The sequence below is a fragment of the Bufo gargarizans genome, chromosome 1 (assembly GCF_014858855.1).
Source record: "Bufo gargarizans isolate SCDJY-AF-19 chromosome 1, ASM1485885v1, whole genome shotgun sequence".
Taxonomy (NCBI): Eukaryota; Metazoa; Chordata; class Amphibia; order Anura; family Bufonidae; genus Bufo; species Bufo gargarizans.
This window is the reverse complement of record NC_058080.1, coordinates 59,287,688-59,301,688: the sequence shown is the minus strand read 5'-3', so window position 1 is coordinate 59,301,688 and position 14,001 is coordinate 59,287,688. Positions and strand designations below refer to the sequence as shown.

General features: G+C 42.9%; 1 protein-coding gene across 1 annotated transcript; it reads left to right on the top strand.

Moving 5' to 3' along the window:
• Positions 1-213: 213 nt before the first annotated feature.
• Positions 214-6,439, top strand: TNIP2 (TNFAIP3 interacting protein 2). The gene is made up of 6 exons (XM_044295573.1): positions 214-730; positions 1,926-2,216; positions 2,588-2,659; positions 3,219-3,500; positions 3,641-3,757; positions 4,254-6,439. Exons 1-6 carry the CDS (start codon positions 359-361, stop codon positions 4,506-4,508), a joined length of 1,389 nt encoding a protein of 462 aa, XP_044151508.1. The 5' UTR covers positions 214-358; the 3' UTR covers positions 4,509-6,439.
• Positions 6,440-14,001: the final 7,562 nt, after the last annotated feature.

Genomic DNA, 14,001 nt, shown 5'->3' with positions numbered 1-14,001 from the left:
TTCAGCAGCTGACTCTGCAGGGACTGTATTTCTAGCCTTTTACCAGCAAAAGTCATGGGGAGGGGCGGCAGGATATGAGATCTCTTCCAGGATCCATTAGAAAAAGGAGAGAGGATTTTTTTATGTACAGCCCCCTATGCTTTTGAAAGTACTAAAAAAATGCAATGGGGAAATACCGTCCTAGAGGAAATTCCCAGCCCCGCCTACTAGCGTAGAGCATAAAAAAGTACAACCAGCCTAAGCACACCACTCAATGTAGACGACATTTCCTCTATTTACAGTACACACGGACTCTTTTTGGTCAGAGAGCTTGGACTCCTTTTTGAGGATTAACCCTTGGTGTGGACCTTCTTCAAAAATGTCTATCAGTGATGGTAGTACAGACCCACTGCTAGCCAGGTTTAAAGTTCTTGAGGAGACTGTGGATAAACTTCACAGGGAAAACAGGTCTCTGAAGACGAAGGTGCAGAGTTACAATACGCTGAGCACTTTTTACCACGAAGCCAGGCAGCAGAACAAGAACCTTAACAAGCAGCTGGCTGAGAAGGAAGCCTTAATCCAACAGCTGAGAACCAGCCAGAAAACTTCTACTGCTGCTGCTGCTGCGGAACATCACGTGGAGCCTCCTCAATCGCTGATCGAGGGTTTAATGGAAGAGCTGAACAGAATCATGAGTGAACGCCGTGAAACGGAGAGGATTTATCAGGAACAAGTGGAAAACCTCAATCAGGTAAAGACAAACATATACAACTACTTCTAAGGCTTCTACGCTTTTACTTGAGGTTTATGCAAAGATACATCAAGGTAGATGAAACTCGTCAAGTTGGTCTGCAGCAGCTGCAGATTTACAGTGTGGGACCATCAGTTAATAATGCGTTAAGTTTCTAATTTACTTCTAAATAATGGCATTTTGTTGCGTTTCAATGATATACTCTCTAAAGTGCACTCATTACTCTTGAATGTACCCTCTGAAAGATCTGATATTTTGCAGTTCCTTAAAAATAAAGTTTACTGTAGGATTACTGAATTCCATAAAAGTATCTGCACGCATGATCACCTCATGATCCTATGCCCAGAACCTCCAGGAACATTTTTGTGCATATCTGACAGAATTTAGCATCTCCTCTTATAAACCACGTAGGTGCTCTTTAGAAGATCCAATATTTTCACACTGCACTTGTGAGATCTCTGCACTCTGAGATCTTTCTCATTACGTCTTTGGAGGATCCGCCCTAATGTTTACTTCTTAAACAAGGTCATCTCCAATATAAAGGATTATAAAGGAACACACCTTATGTTTGTTTTGGTTGCTGTGGAGATAGACTATCTGTCAGATTCCTGTTCTACGTCAGTTTGAGGCTTGACGGCTATTCAGTCTCCTGGAGAGGCGCGGGTTACCTAACATAGATTAGGTAATCCTTACAGTATAAAGGGCCTTTATGTCACCATAGGAAAAAAAAGTCAATATCTTCAATGCAATGCAAAGTATAGTGGAACAAATTACCGTAATATTATAAATATATGATATTAGCATGTGTTCCATATAGGAAGGCTTAGCATATCTTTCTAGGACAACATGTGGTGATAGCAGAGAGCAGTAGTTTACAATGGTTATGCTTTAGTGATATTCAAAGTCTTACATCCATCTTGGACCTCAATTTTTTTAAATCTTTTTGCAAGTAGATTAGTTGGTCAATATGACACACATGGTCGAGATTATCATGGAGTAGGCCACAAAAAGACATCACCCAAGATATCTTAATGTGGCCTAGTTGTACTGAGAAGCATTTGCTTCATTTGTCTTGTCTCTTCTGAGCTGATATCATATATACCATATAGTATTGGCTATTATCGGGGGGAATGACTTGTTTTTATTTGCCCCAATCCAGTATGTAGTCTCAAATTTGCATGTACTATTATTTTAGGAAAATAAAAAACTTCACAAAGTGTTGGAGGAGAGAGACCATGATATAGAGAAGGTATCCAGTTGGCCTCAGCAGGAGAAAGATATGGAGCTACTCCGCCTTCAAAGATCCCTTGCTGAAAAGGAGAGAGTACAGGCTACTAGTGAAGTCCTGTGCCGATCTCTTTCTGATGAAACCCACCAGCTTCGACGAAAGCTGGCTGCCACAGCAGAGATGTGCCAACAACTCGTCAAGTGTCTTGAGGTGACTCGTGAAAAAGGCAACTTGAATTCAGAAGAACGTCTCACCCAGGTTTGTAGTTGGCTATCTTCTTTGGGTGCTGGAATGCTTTGGGCATAGTTTGAGGGTCTTCCATAAGAGTTCTCAAGCTCAAGAAGGTATCAGAAGTTCTAGAGGGGATTTTTTACCTACAGAAGATATAATTAATTAGCAACTTGTCACCATTTCGTCCATTAGTTTTTCTGGTGGATTAGTCTTTGTTCCTAAAAATTTGAGGAAAATACCCTAGTCATTTTCTTGGCTACACATTGACATTGACCATGGATCATTCATCATTGAATCCCAATTACGACAGGTCAATTTGATCATTTGATCATCTTGTTCACCAAGATCTGAAATTGTATTAACATTTATTTCCTTATATATTTTTTTACTTTATACAGAATCAAAACGATGACGCTGCCTTGAGAAAGTTACAGGAAGAAAACCGGCTATTAAAACAGAAAGTAGTGCATGTAAGTATATGTAAATAGTGAGATATTTTAGTAAGACACTTCCCCTTTTGACTTTACTGGAATACCCTGATATTTAATTTCATTAAAGGGGCAAATTATTTACGACTTTAGACTCATCGGGTACTTTCAGGTGATTGATATCAGTCCTACGTTTAGCAGCAGTGACTATCAGTCTTACGTGCTTTACATTACGACTAAGTGACTGGTTTGACTATATGTATTTTACTGCATAGAGTTAATTTGACATGACTAGTACTCCCTCCTACGTATACATATCATTAAGATACTAGCAGAAATTCTGCCAAATAATAATAATCTGGGATCATGATTAGGGTGGGTATTCAAAAAGTACATAAGTCTTGAAAGTCCTAAATGAAGGCCAAAAAGTCTTCATTCCTTTGACAAATACCTTTGTACAGCCATATTTGATTTAACTTCCGGAATGTTCTTCAAAGCAATATCTTGAGGAGCCGTATCTTACCCCGTATTATGTAGTACAATGATAAGCTACAAGTGTGAGAAGTTCATGCCCTAACCATATGCTGCTTTACATTTCCAGGTTGAAGACTTAAATGCAAAGTGGCAAAAGTATGACACCAGCAGGGAGGACTATGTCAAGGGTCTACACCAGCAACTAAAGGAGATGAAGGGCCAATCTGATCACCCCAAGGCTTCACACACAACACACAAACACCCAGAACTTTTACAAAAAGAGATCTGCAGGCTGAACAGGTTGTTGGAAGATAAAATAAAGGAAAATACCAAACTCCAACAAGAAGCTTCTGAAATTGTCCACGCAAGGATTGTTGACCGGGAGAGAATCCAGATGCTGGAGCAGCAGGTATGGTATTGACACAAGCTGCTTGCAATCAATTTCATTTTGAGCCATTGGTTTCTCATTATTATATCAATGACTTCTTCTACAATCTGGTTTCTTCTCTTCGATCTTCTAATAACATCAACATTTTGTTCATATTGCAGTTACTTGTTTACAAAGACGATTTCACGTCAGAGCGAGCAGATAGGGAAAGAGCACAAAGCCGGATACAGGAGCTGGTGGATGAAATTTCTGCTTTGCAGAGACATGGGAGACGACAGGTAAGACATTTTGACTCTGATATCGGTATTACATCTAAATAACATTTCAGGGGGTCATCCACTTTGGAAAATTTATTTTAGTTAGAAGGGTGACCAAAAATAAGCTGATTACAGGGTATCCTACTTGGGGAAATGGCAGATTAGTCATAATCTGTAAGGGAACCTCATAGCATGTGTTACATTTTCCTGCAGCGCCACCACAAGAGCATTTCACGGTACCCATTGAAATCAATGGACTGTACATGCTGGCTCCTCTAGAGAGAGTCACTCTTTGAGGCCGTTTTCCACTTTGGCTCTTTCATGGAATTTTCCCCTTAAATGGCTTTTCTAAACCAGACAACCCTTTCAAATTTGAATATGGGAGCCATTAACCCAGATTATCACACAGTATCCATAAAGTGGGAGTCATCGTCCAGTAGTCTTCCTATTATTCATGCTGCACTTTCAGACTTTCAATATGTTTTTGTTAATATTCTGTTTTGTTTTGTTTTTCTAGGATGACAGAGAATCTGCTGTTAAACGTAACAAAACGCATGTGAAGAAAAATGTAGGCGACCCTCAGGTTGGTCTGAATGTAGAACCTGCAGAAAACAGAAGACAGACATCCCCTGCAGGCCGTCCAGATCACCAGAGGAGCCCCAGCTCTGAACATCGAGTGCAAGATGAACTCCAGTGTCCTCGGTGCCTCAGAGTCTTTCAGGACAGATTAGGAGAAAACTTTTTAGAACATATCTCTGAATGCTGTCAGTGACTGTTGCTCTTTAACTATCATTATAACCACTACATGGCATAGGTTGTATCATACCTGTGTCAAATATGCTGCTATCTTCCTTGGCTTTAGGGTAGAGGGTCAGTCTAAGGAGAATTGGTGTGGGAGTATTAATGGCCTTTTTTGTCTATTTCACTGCCTGGTGATGGCCACCACTTTTACAGGTTGGCATAAAATATGCTGACAGCTTTCAGACTGACATTAATCTTGAACGAGTGGCTTGGAAGAGTAATTTGGACTGGAAAAAAGGACTCTTTGAGCTGTGGGTGCAACCTAAGTGCTGTATTTATAGCTGCGAGAAGAAGTATACTGTGACATATTATTATCCTGGAGCTCTTGAAGTTCATATTGAGTGAAGTCAAAAATTTACTTGATGCACAGGATTATGTAGGTGAGAACCTATAGGGGGTAGGGTCTGAGAGCCATTCTAGGAGAAAAATGAGGTGACCCATGGGCTGGTCCATCTCATTCCCAGTTAGACCACCTTGAGCCGAGCCACCATAGCAGTATCAGGGCTGTAACCATGAAGGAACATGCTTAGAAAATCCTCATTTTTTAAGATGCAGAGTAGAGAACTGTGTGCAGTTTACAATACGTTTTCTTGGACCTGTTTGGTAATATTTTACTTTGCTCAATTATAGCAGAGTTCTCTAGGGTATAAGGCTGTGGTGGATCTTCCTTTGTGCAACTATATGGTCGCTCTGTTACACTGTATCTCCATGCATTTCCATAAAGACATGTTGTCATGGTCCTCCTTAAGACAACGATGCAGAGGGGAAATTATGACGAAAGCACTTAATGCGTAAATGGTTTTGTAAGCGCAAAGGTCACTTTTATTGTGAGTCGAAATCATGTTTACATTCAATAGGACCACTCAGGTTTACAGTAGATGGAATCTCAATGCACTGAGACACGTCACGGTAGAATATGTGATATGTCAGACGAAGCAGAATTGTTAATATTTATTTGTTATGGTGCAATATAGTCAATATCTAGTGATACGGTTGCCAAACTAAATGTGTAGAGATTCATATAATATCCGGTGACAACCAAAATTAAAGGGAAGCTCCACTTTTGATTAAAACAGTTTTCTTACTGTGCCGTCCTTGCGATCACCATGGTTCTGGGGGCTTTATGTTCCTACTGTGGACTTAAAACCTTTAGCTTTGTATTATCAGAAAATGTAAAATCTAACATAGTTGGGATATATTTTTGCTCCTTTAACTTATATATTTGGGTTAAGTGTCGGTAACTTGTTAATATAATACTGTAATTTGGGTCTGATTGACTAATTAGCACCTTAATAACCCCTACTGTCCTGCTTGTTCACATATAAAGGCAGGTATGGTATTGGTATCGTATGGTCTTCTTATGTGTTAATGACCAATGCTGCCTTGAATATATGGAGCTATTCTGCTTTTGAGGCAGAAAAATAGAAAAAAGGGACACAAAGACGGTGGAGAAAGCTGGAGCTTCACTTTAACCAATCCACAATTACTCTAATTGCTGGTGTTGTTAAAGATAAAGTAATTGCCTCTAGATTAGTATTCTGTATGTCATAGTCCTTAAAGTGTTGAGCGTGTCACCATATCATAAAGTACATCCTTAAAAGCTGGTTACAAAATTGGAAAATATGACTCTGCTGCTAAAGGGTCCGAGACCCCCATGTATCATTACCAGGTCAGAATGACTTATTCACCTAACTGGTTTGAACTGATTTCTGGAACACATTTTTTTGGTATTTAATTCAATTGAGATTTATTTTTTTATATAAAATTGCACTGAATATTTCCATTTTTAATTTATTGGGTTACTTGTTTGCACATTTGTGTATTTTCTTCATATTTATTTATTCTGATAAAGTTGACATCAAAATCTTATTTTTGTAATAAAATGAATTCTTGCAACACTAATGATGCGGAAGATTTACTTGTCTCTTGGTGGCCATGGCTTACATTCAGAGTGCATGTCCTCAATTAGTTTATTTGTGTCACCACTGCCGAAGCTCAAATTCAGCTTTGGGAATAGGTACTGACCCAAAAGCTACCCGGAAGTATACAAGCACCTGAGCAGTAGCTGCATTCGAAGCTGAATTTGAGCGTCAACCGTAGAGCAGGCAGTAGAATGACAGGGCCAGGCCAGATGTCTGCCCTGTCAATCATATAGAAGTCAGGGTCTGCAGTAAACGAGGGTGCTTCTTTACTGGAGGAACTCAAGTGCAAAACAATACAGGGCGAGGCATTGAGCTGGCTTCTCCAGTCTTCTACCTGGCAGATGAAAATTTAGGGCCGAGGAAAGGCTTGAGCTAGCTGTCCCTCTCTCTTTAAGAAGGCCGATACCCTGGCCAAAGAGCTGGTGGCCCAAGGTCTCTGGATCGGTCATCTGGCTGGCCCCGTCATCAAAGGGCTGGTGACCTTGGGTCTGTGTAACAGTATCCCCATCTTAATATCTTCTTCTGGTCATTCATGCAGTCTGCCAGAGTCTCTTCTACTTAACACTGGTCTCTATGTGCAGATAACTAGGGTCTCTGACTGCTCTGCTTTTATACACCTTCTAAGTGAACTAGAGGCAGGGGTGAAGCTGGAGAAGCACAGCCTAAACAGAAACATTGTTGCAATTCCAGTCTGCCATAGAATTGTATTGGGCTTCAGTACAGTTCAATGGGAATGACTAAGCATTTTTTCCAGATATAAATACTTCCTCAGATGTAAACAACATATGTAAACCAGATAGTTGAAAGGTCAGTGTCTCTGTTTTTTGTCACTTTAAAACTTTGCTTAGTCCCTTATAGTAACTGTGGAACTTCTCAGGACAGAAAGTACCAAAGTCTTTCAGTATTAGCTAGCTATGTATTAACCCTTTCCACTGTGCAAATGAACAGGATATAATACAATAAACATATAAAAGGCAGTACACCCATATAAAACAGCACAATTGCACACACTCTAAATCACAGTGCAAGTTAACCCTTCAAAATGCAATAAGAGATAACGAGATTATACAAAACCCTATGTGTTTAAAGGGGTTTTCAGAGAGTGTTAGATTGATAACCTATCCTCAGCTTTTTGAAGAGGCTGTGATGCTTCGGTGAGCGCTGTTCCCTCCTCCTAAGCCAGTGACCTCATGTTCATTGGTCACGTGGCCTATCTGCAGCTCAGTCCCGTTCAAGTGAATGGGCCTGGGCTGCAATACCATACACAGCCACTATACAATGTACGGTGCTGTGCTTCGTAAGCTGTGAGAAGGCCACATCTTATCAAACAGCTCATGAGCAGGAGTGCTGGGTGTTGGACCCCCACAGATCAGTCCGTGCCAAATTCTTAATCCAACTTCTTCCCCAGCGCTATTGTTAAAAACATATGTTGATGGACATTACATACAGCACTACGAAACATACAGGAGAATATAGCACCACATATCGCTTATTATATACAGTGATATCTCCTCTGATGTAGATATCTTTCCTTATCTTCTCCATTTAGACCGGATTGCCTTGATGACTTCTTTCAGATGCGTCTCATCTCTGCAGAGTTTGATACACAGACATCTTAGATTCCTCACTTTTCCATCATCCTTCCTCTCCTGGTGTCCCAACATTGTCATTCTTCTGCTAACCTCAATACTATGCCCGCTGTGCTCCCTAAGGCCCCCGAAATACTATACTGCAAAAATAACAGTGCCATACAAATAGTACCCTCCCTCTCATAGTAATAGTTCTACCAGGCTGCCCTCAATGGTAATAGTGCCCTTTACAGTACTCCCAATAGCAACCCCAGTAGTAATAATGCCCCCCTTGTAATGAGCCCTGTAGGATAATGGCCTCCTGTAGTGCTAGCATGTAAGATGCTCTCACCTTCTTATAGTCCCCCGCACTATAATGCCCCTTCTATAGTAGTAGTATACACAATTGGTAGCATATATATAATGCAGACAAATAGATTTGTTCCAGCCTCCAGATAAACCAACAAAGGATCCCATATTGAAGCATATTTGCTACAACTACACGTCAGATGGTGCAATATGCTTCAATCAAGGAGCCCTCATTGGTTTATCCGGAGGCTGAAATTTTTGTCTGGATTCACTGAGCTCCATGTTCTTCCGTGCCCATATATGTGTATATATAGTGGACCCCGTATTGGTAGTAGATATATAATGGTCCCTTGTATTTTTAGTATATACTGACATTTCCATTTCCTGTAGTCCGTAGGCAGCACAGTCAAAAACGGGTTAAAGCCCCCCTAGGTACAACTAGACAGAGACAGGTTAATAAGCAGCAATGCTCAATCAATTAACCAATCAATCACCATGGTCCCTATAAAGCCGAGCAGGACGAAGGAGCCATTGTATTTTTATAAAGCAATATTACATTTATAAAAGGGCAGGAAAGCTGTGCTGCCTACGGACTACAGGGAATTACAATTTCAGGTAAATACAATTTCATTTTCCTGGACGTCGTACAGCAGCACAGTCACGAATGGGACCGACAAAGCAGTGTTCAAATGGGTGGGACAAAAGACTACATCCAGTATTGTAAGGTAAATAGAGACCTATGGAGTGAGAATGCCTAGCTTATAATTTCCCATCAAGAGTGAAAAAGTTGACCATGCTGCACCATTGCAGATTTGTTCCAGTGGTATGTGCCCCAGTTCAGTGCAGGAGATGGCAGTGGAGCAGGTAAAGTAACTGCTGAAACTGGTAGCACTTCTTAATAGATCCCCTGACTCACCACGCTAACGGCACTACTTGCTCTCTGACCCTTATTGGGACCTTGATACTGAAGAAACAGGACCTGAAACTTTCTAAATATATCTGACCTAAGACAGTCCTTCTGACATCAAGGTGGTGCCATTCCTCCTTCTCCTGAGCTTAGATCTCTGAAATAAGGTCCCTTGTACTGACGAATCCTGCAGATGATCACCAATATGCATTGTAGAGGTGATGACAACTATCAAAAAGATCTTGAAAATGATAAACCTGAGAGAAGAATCCTGTAGTGATGTTAAGTCATCTCCGCTAAGGCTACTTTCACACTAGCGTTTTTCTTTTCCGCTATTGAGTTCCATCCTAGGGTCTCAATACCGGAAAAAAAACTGATCAATGTTATCCTAATGCATTCTGGATGCATCAGTTCAGTCCCTCTTACGTTTTTTGACCGGAGAAAATACTGCAACAACACTTGCCGGAATGCAGCATTAATTTCCATTGAAACGTATTAATGCCGGATCCGGTCCCAAGTGTTCCCGGCAAAACGGATCCGTTCTTTCCGTCCGCGCATGCGCAGACCATTAAATCTGTGAAAAAAATTTATACCGGATCCGTTTTTTCCAGATGACAACCGGAAAGATGGATCCGGTCTTGCAATGCATTTGTGAGATGGATCCGTATCCAGATCTGTCTCACAAATGCATCCGTTTGCGTCCAGATTGCCGGATCTGCCTGCCGGAATCCTCTGCCGCAAGTGTGAAAGTCCCCTAACACTATAAAAAACCACCAAGCTTCAGGCAATTACATTCTTTTAAGGCTCTAAAGATGGTGATTATAAATCTCGCTTTGCAACTGTATCTTGATGATGTTGTATCCCGAGTGGTTTTTTTTTTCCTCTAATATATTATCCAGAAATATCCTGAGTAGGGATGAGTGAACCCAAACTGTAAAGTTGGGTTCGTACCGAACATCAAGGGTTCGGGCACCCGAATACGGACTTTGTCACGGAAGTCCGTGTTTGGGTTCGGTGTTTGGATGCTGAATAAAGTTTGTTGAAAGGCTACAGCGCAGCTAATCAGCGATCTTTTTTAGCTATGTCATCACAGCCATCACAGTCAGGCCTAGTATTGGCATGGCTGTGATTGGCTGGTGCAGCACGTGACCCAGCCTATGTAAATTCCCGGCTCACGCGTGGTGCCGCCATTCTGCTCTAACTAGTGTATGGACAGGACGCAGCTCAAGTGAGGGAAGGTGTTAGGCAATAAGCCTCTGGTACAGTCTGCAAAAACCCTGTGTAGGGACTCGGGTTGTTTCGGGTATCGAATTTTCGATACCCAATCGATACTTTTGTCCAATACCGGGATTTGCCTTTCGTCGATACTAGTGTCACGGCCTTTGCTGTGTGCGCCGTGACACTGGTGCCATGCTTGCTGTTGCTGCTGGCAACGTGTTACTGTTAAGGCATGTGTTGGCAGTGTCAGTGGCAACGTGGTGGCTGGTGTGTGCACTTCCCCTTTCAGTTGTAGCCTTCCCCTGTCTGGTGCTGTAAGGGTTAACTACCTTGCTGGGTGTGGTCACTTGTGCTTCTTATACCTGTGGCTTTAGGCCAGGAGTTAGTTGTACTCCAGCCTTGGTGTGTGCTGGAATTATGCTCTTTGTCTGGATGTTCCATCTTCCAGTGTGAGGGCCACCTAGTGGAACATCAATGTCTCCAGTTATGTCTTCCCATTCTATCCTCCATGTTCCCCTTCCTTACCTGTGGGGGTTTATGTTCAGGGTTTGGTGTCTCGTCAGTTGGTGTTTTATGTCCGGCATGTATGCAAGTCGTACCCTGTTTGTTGTGCCTCCGGAAGGGGGCTCCATGGTTTCCCGGAGGGGTGAACCAGAAGCCAAGTCTGTGAGCTGTTGCAGGAGTGCTGGTTCCTGTGTGTCAGTACGTACTGGATCCGCTTGGTGTTTGGATTGCAGTACGTTTGTATGGGTTCCAGTTTACCTTGGTGTGGTGTTCTGTTGTGCTGTCCAGCAGCTGCGGCAGGTAAGTTACCATGCCTTCCTGGGTTCTTGGTTCAGTGGTTATCCCTGCCACTTATCTGTCATTCCACTTGGCTTCCTTTCCTTGCTATTTGGCCTGCAGAGACTCCTGCTCTTCCATGTCTTGAACGAACAGGTCGTCTCTCCCCTGCTCCTATGTTAGGGGTTATCAGGGCGAAACAGGGTCCTAGGTATCCTGGGTATGAGCCATCCTACCATCCAGGTCCGCTCATATGGTGAGGATTAGGGACACTTTAGGAGGTGACCTGATCCTGGCATCCTAGCCTAGCTTCTACTGTTATCCTTCCCTCACTCCCCACAATGACAACTAGGCTGTGCTACTGCACAGCCCAGTATCCGAGAACATGGATCGCGCTTCTCTCAGCGCAGCCGTGTTCCCTCAGCAGCACAGGGAGAAGGAAGCAGTGTCTCCCTCCCCCCTGTGTCGCTGCTGACGCTGCCACCAATAGGAACGAAGAGGAGAAGAGGAGGGGAGGGCGCACTGCGCCACCAATGATAACTAACATTTAATACATTACAAGTACAGGCGGAATAAACACATTGTCGGCACCCGACCTCTGACAGGGCACTGCGATCCACGTCAATTAACCCCTCAGGTGGCGTTTTATTATTATTTTTGTATGGTATCGAGTATCGCAATACTTTTTTATGGTATCGAAACCGAATCTAAATTTTGGTATTGAAAAAACCCTAGTAGGGACAGTCTGCAGTAAGGTTCTGGGTGCCGTCTGCAATAGGGCTCTGGGTGCCGTCTGCAAAAACACTTTGTAGGGACAGTCTGCAATAAGGTTCTGGGTACAGTCTGGGGAGGGGAGGGCGCACTTCGCCAACCAATGATAACTAACGTTTAATACATTACAAATACAGGCGTCAGAAACACATTGCTGGCGCCCGACCTCTGACGGGGCTCTGCGATCCGCGGCAATAAACCCCTCAGGTGCTGCACCTGAGGGGTTAACTGCCGCTGATCGCAGCTCTCTATCAGAAGTCGGGTGCCGGCAATGTGTTTCTGCCGCCGGCTGTATTTGTATTAAACATTAATTATCATTGGTGGAGCAGTGCGCCCTCCCCAGTATTAAAATCATTGGTGGTGCAGTGCACCCACCCCCCAATATTAAAATCATTGGTGGCAGTGGCCACAGGGTCCCCTCCTCCTCATTGGTGGTGCAGTTGCAGTTGTGATCGGAGCCCCAGCAGTGTAATTGCTGGACCTGTTCAGGATTGAGAGGCTGCAGAGACAGAAGTAAACTATCTAAACACCAAGACAAAACACTCCCTGGATTAATTTTGCAGAGAAAGACGTCTATGTGGTGAACAGGTAGAGCAGGCACAAGAAACAAAGTGAAGACTGCTGGCATTCCCTTGATTTTCTAGACTTCTTACTGCGGTCTTCATTCTAGCCAGCCATTAGAGCGCATTATTTCTGGGTGTATGCAGCATACTGAACCTAGTCAAGACACCATCACAAAACCAGTAGCACACAGAGTATGAGTGAACCCAAGAGGAATCTGAACCCTTGTTCCTCAGAACAGAGTCAGATACTCTAATGGCTGAGCTATCCAGGCTTGTTCAGAGGAGTGCCCTGACCCGGAGTCTGCCTGTAGGCAAAGAAACCACAGGCAGGTTAGGGGATTGTGAGGCTTCCCAACCTACTGCTTGAGGGCAAGCGGAACCAAATCTCGCCTCATGGCAGAAGCGGGCCTGAGAGTGAACAGGCAATGGCTCTTGTTGTGGCGCACATGGACTGTCTGGGTTTTACATGGATAAGCGTTCATCTGAATAGCTACCATGGAGTACATTTCCCCCGCAGTGTTCAATGCAGGGAAAACATCTGGATATTGGTGCAAAGTAATGGTTTGTCAGTGGTCTCTGCAGCATAAATGAAGATGTTGTCTTTGATGACATGCAGAATTTAAAGAGATACATATATACATTTTGGAAAGTTTGTGTAGTTGCCGTTTAAGCTTTGTCTTTGTGGTTAGTGTTAGGTAACTCTATGTAACACTACAGGATAGTGCAGTTTTATGGGTAGATAGGAGTTACTAAGCACCTGCTGAAAATTTGTATTGTATGTCAAGAACAAAATTGTGCTTACACTGAGATTTCAGCCTCTTCTGGGAAATATTCTCAAAATCATTTGTGGTTACAGTGACTAAGAAGTTGTAGTAGAGAAAAACTACAGGCGGTACATTTTACTTCCTCACAAATCTAGAATCTATCCCCCTATTGCAGCGAGCCCACGTGGGAGCCGTTGAGGATGATGAGAGTAGTAGTGCAAATGGGAGTTGTAGTGGTCACAGTGTCTACCTCAGGCCACTCCCTGGGGTCTGTTGCAGTGAAAGTGATGGAATAAACTGTCGTGTGGTGCGGTATAATGATGAGACCAGTTTTGGTACAACAGATCCACAGCACTTTACTGAAGCTGGCTACAGGTGATCCACACAAGCACTATTCACATGAAACACATCTTTACAATCAACTGAAGTAATTCCCAGAGGTTGTATATGGAGGCTAGCTTCTCTCTCTCTCACTATCAGACTGGTCAATGTCTCCTTTTCCCGGCCTAAAGGGGTGCACTTTCTTATTCAAGTATAGGATAGCCACAGTATCCTCAAAGGAATACAGTCCCTGAACAGGGGGGCCTTCCTGTTCTTTGGTTATGGTGGACAGCTTGTAGCTTATAGTGTTCCCACCTCTTGTAGAGGAGGCTATAGCCAGA

What these genes read in the sequence shown, in the direction of transcription:
- TNIP2 (XM_044295573.1), top strand. Translation starts at nt 359, where the DNA reads ATGTCTATCAGTGATGGTAGTACAGACCCACTGCTAGCCAGGTTTAAA. An exon ending in AAGTGGAAAACCTCAATCAG is followed by an intron (nt 731 to 1,925) that starts GTAAAGACAAAC and finishes CTATTATTTTAG; the next exon opens with GAAAATAAAAAACTTCACAA. An exon ending in TCCAGATGCTGGAGCAGCAG is followed by an intron (nt 3,501 to 3,640) that starts GTATGGTATTGA and finishes TTCATATTGCAG; the next exon opens with TTACTTGTTTACAAAGACGA.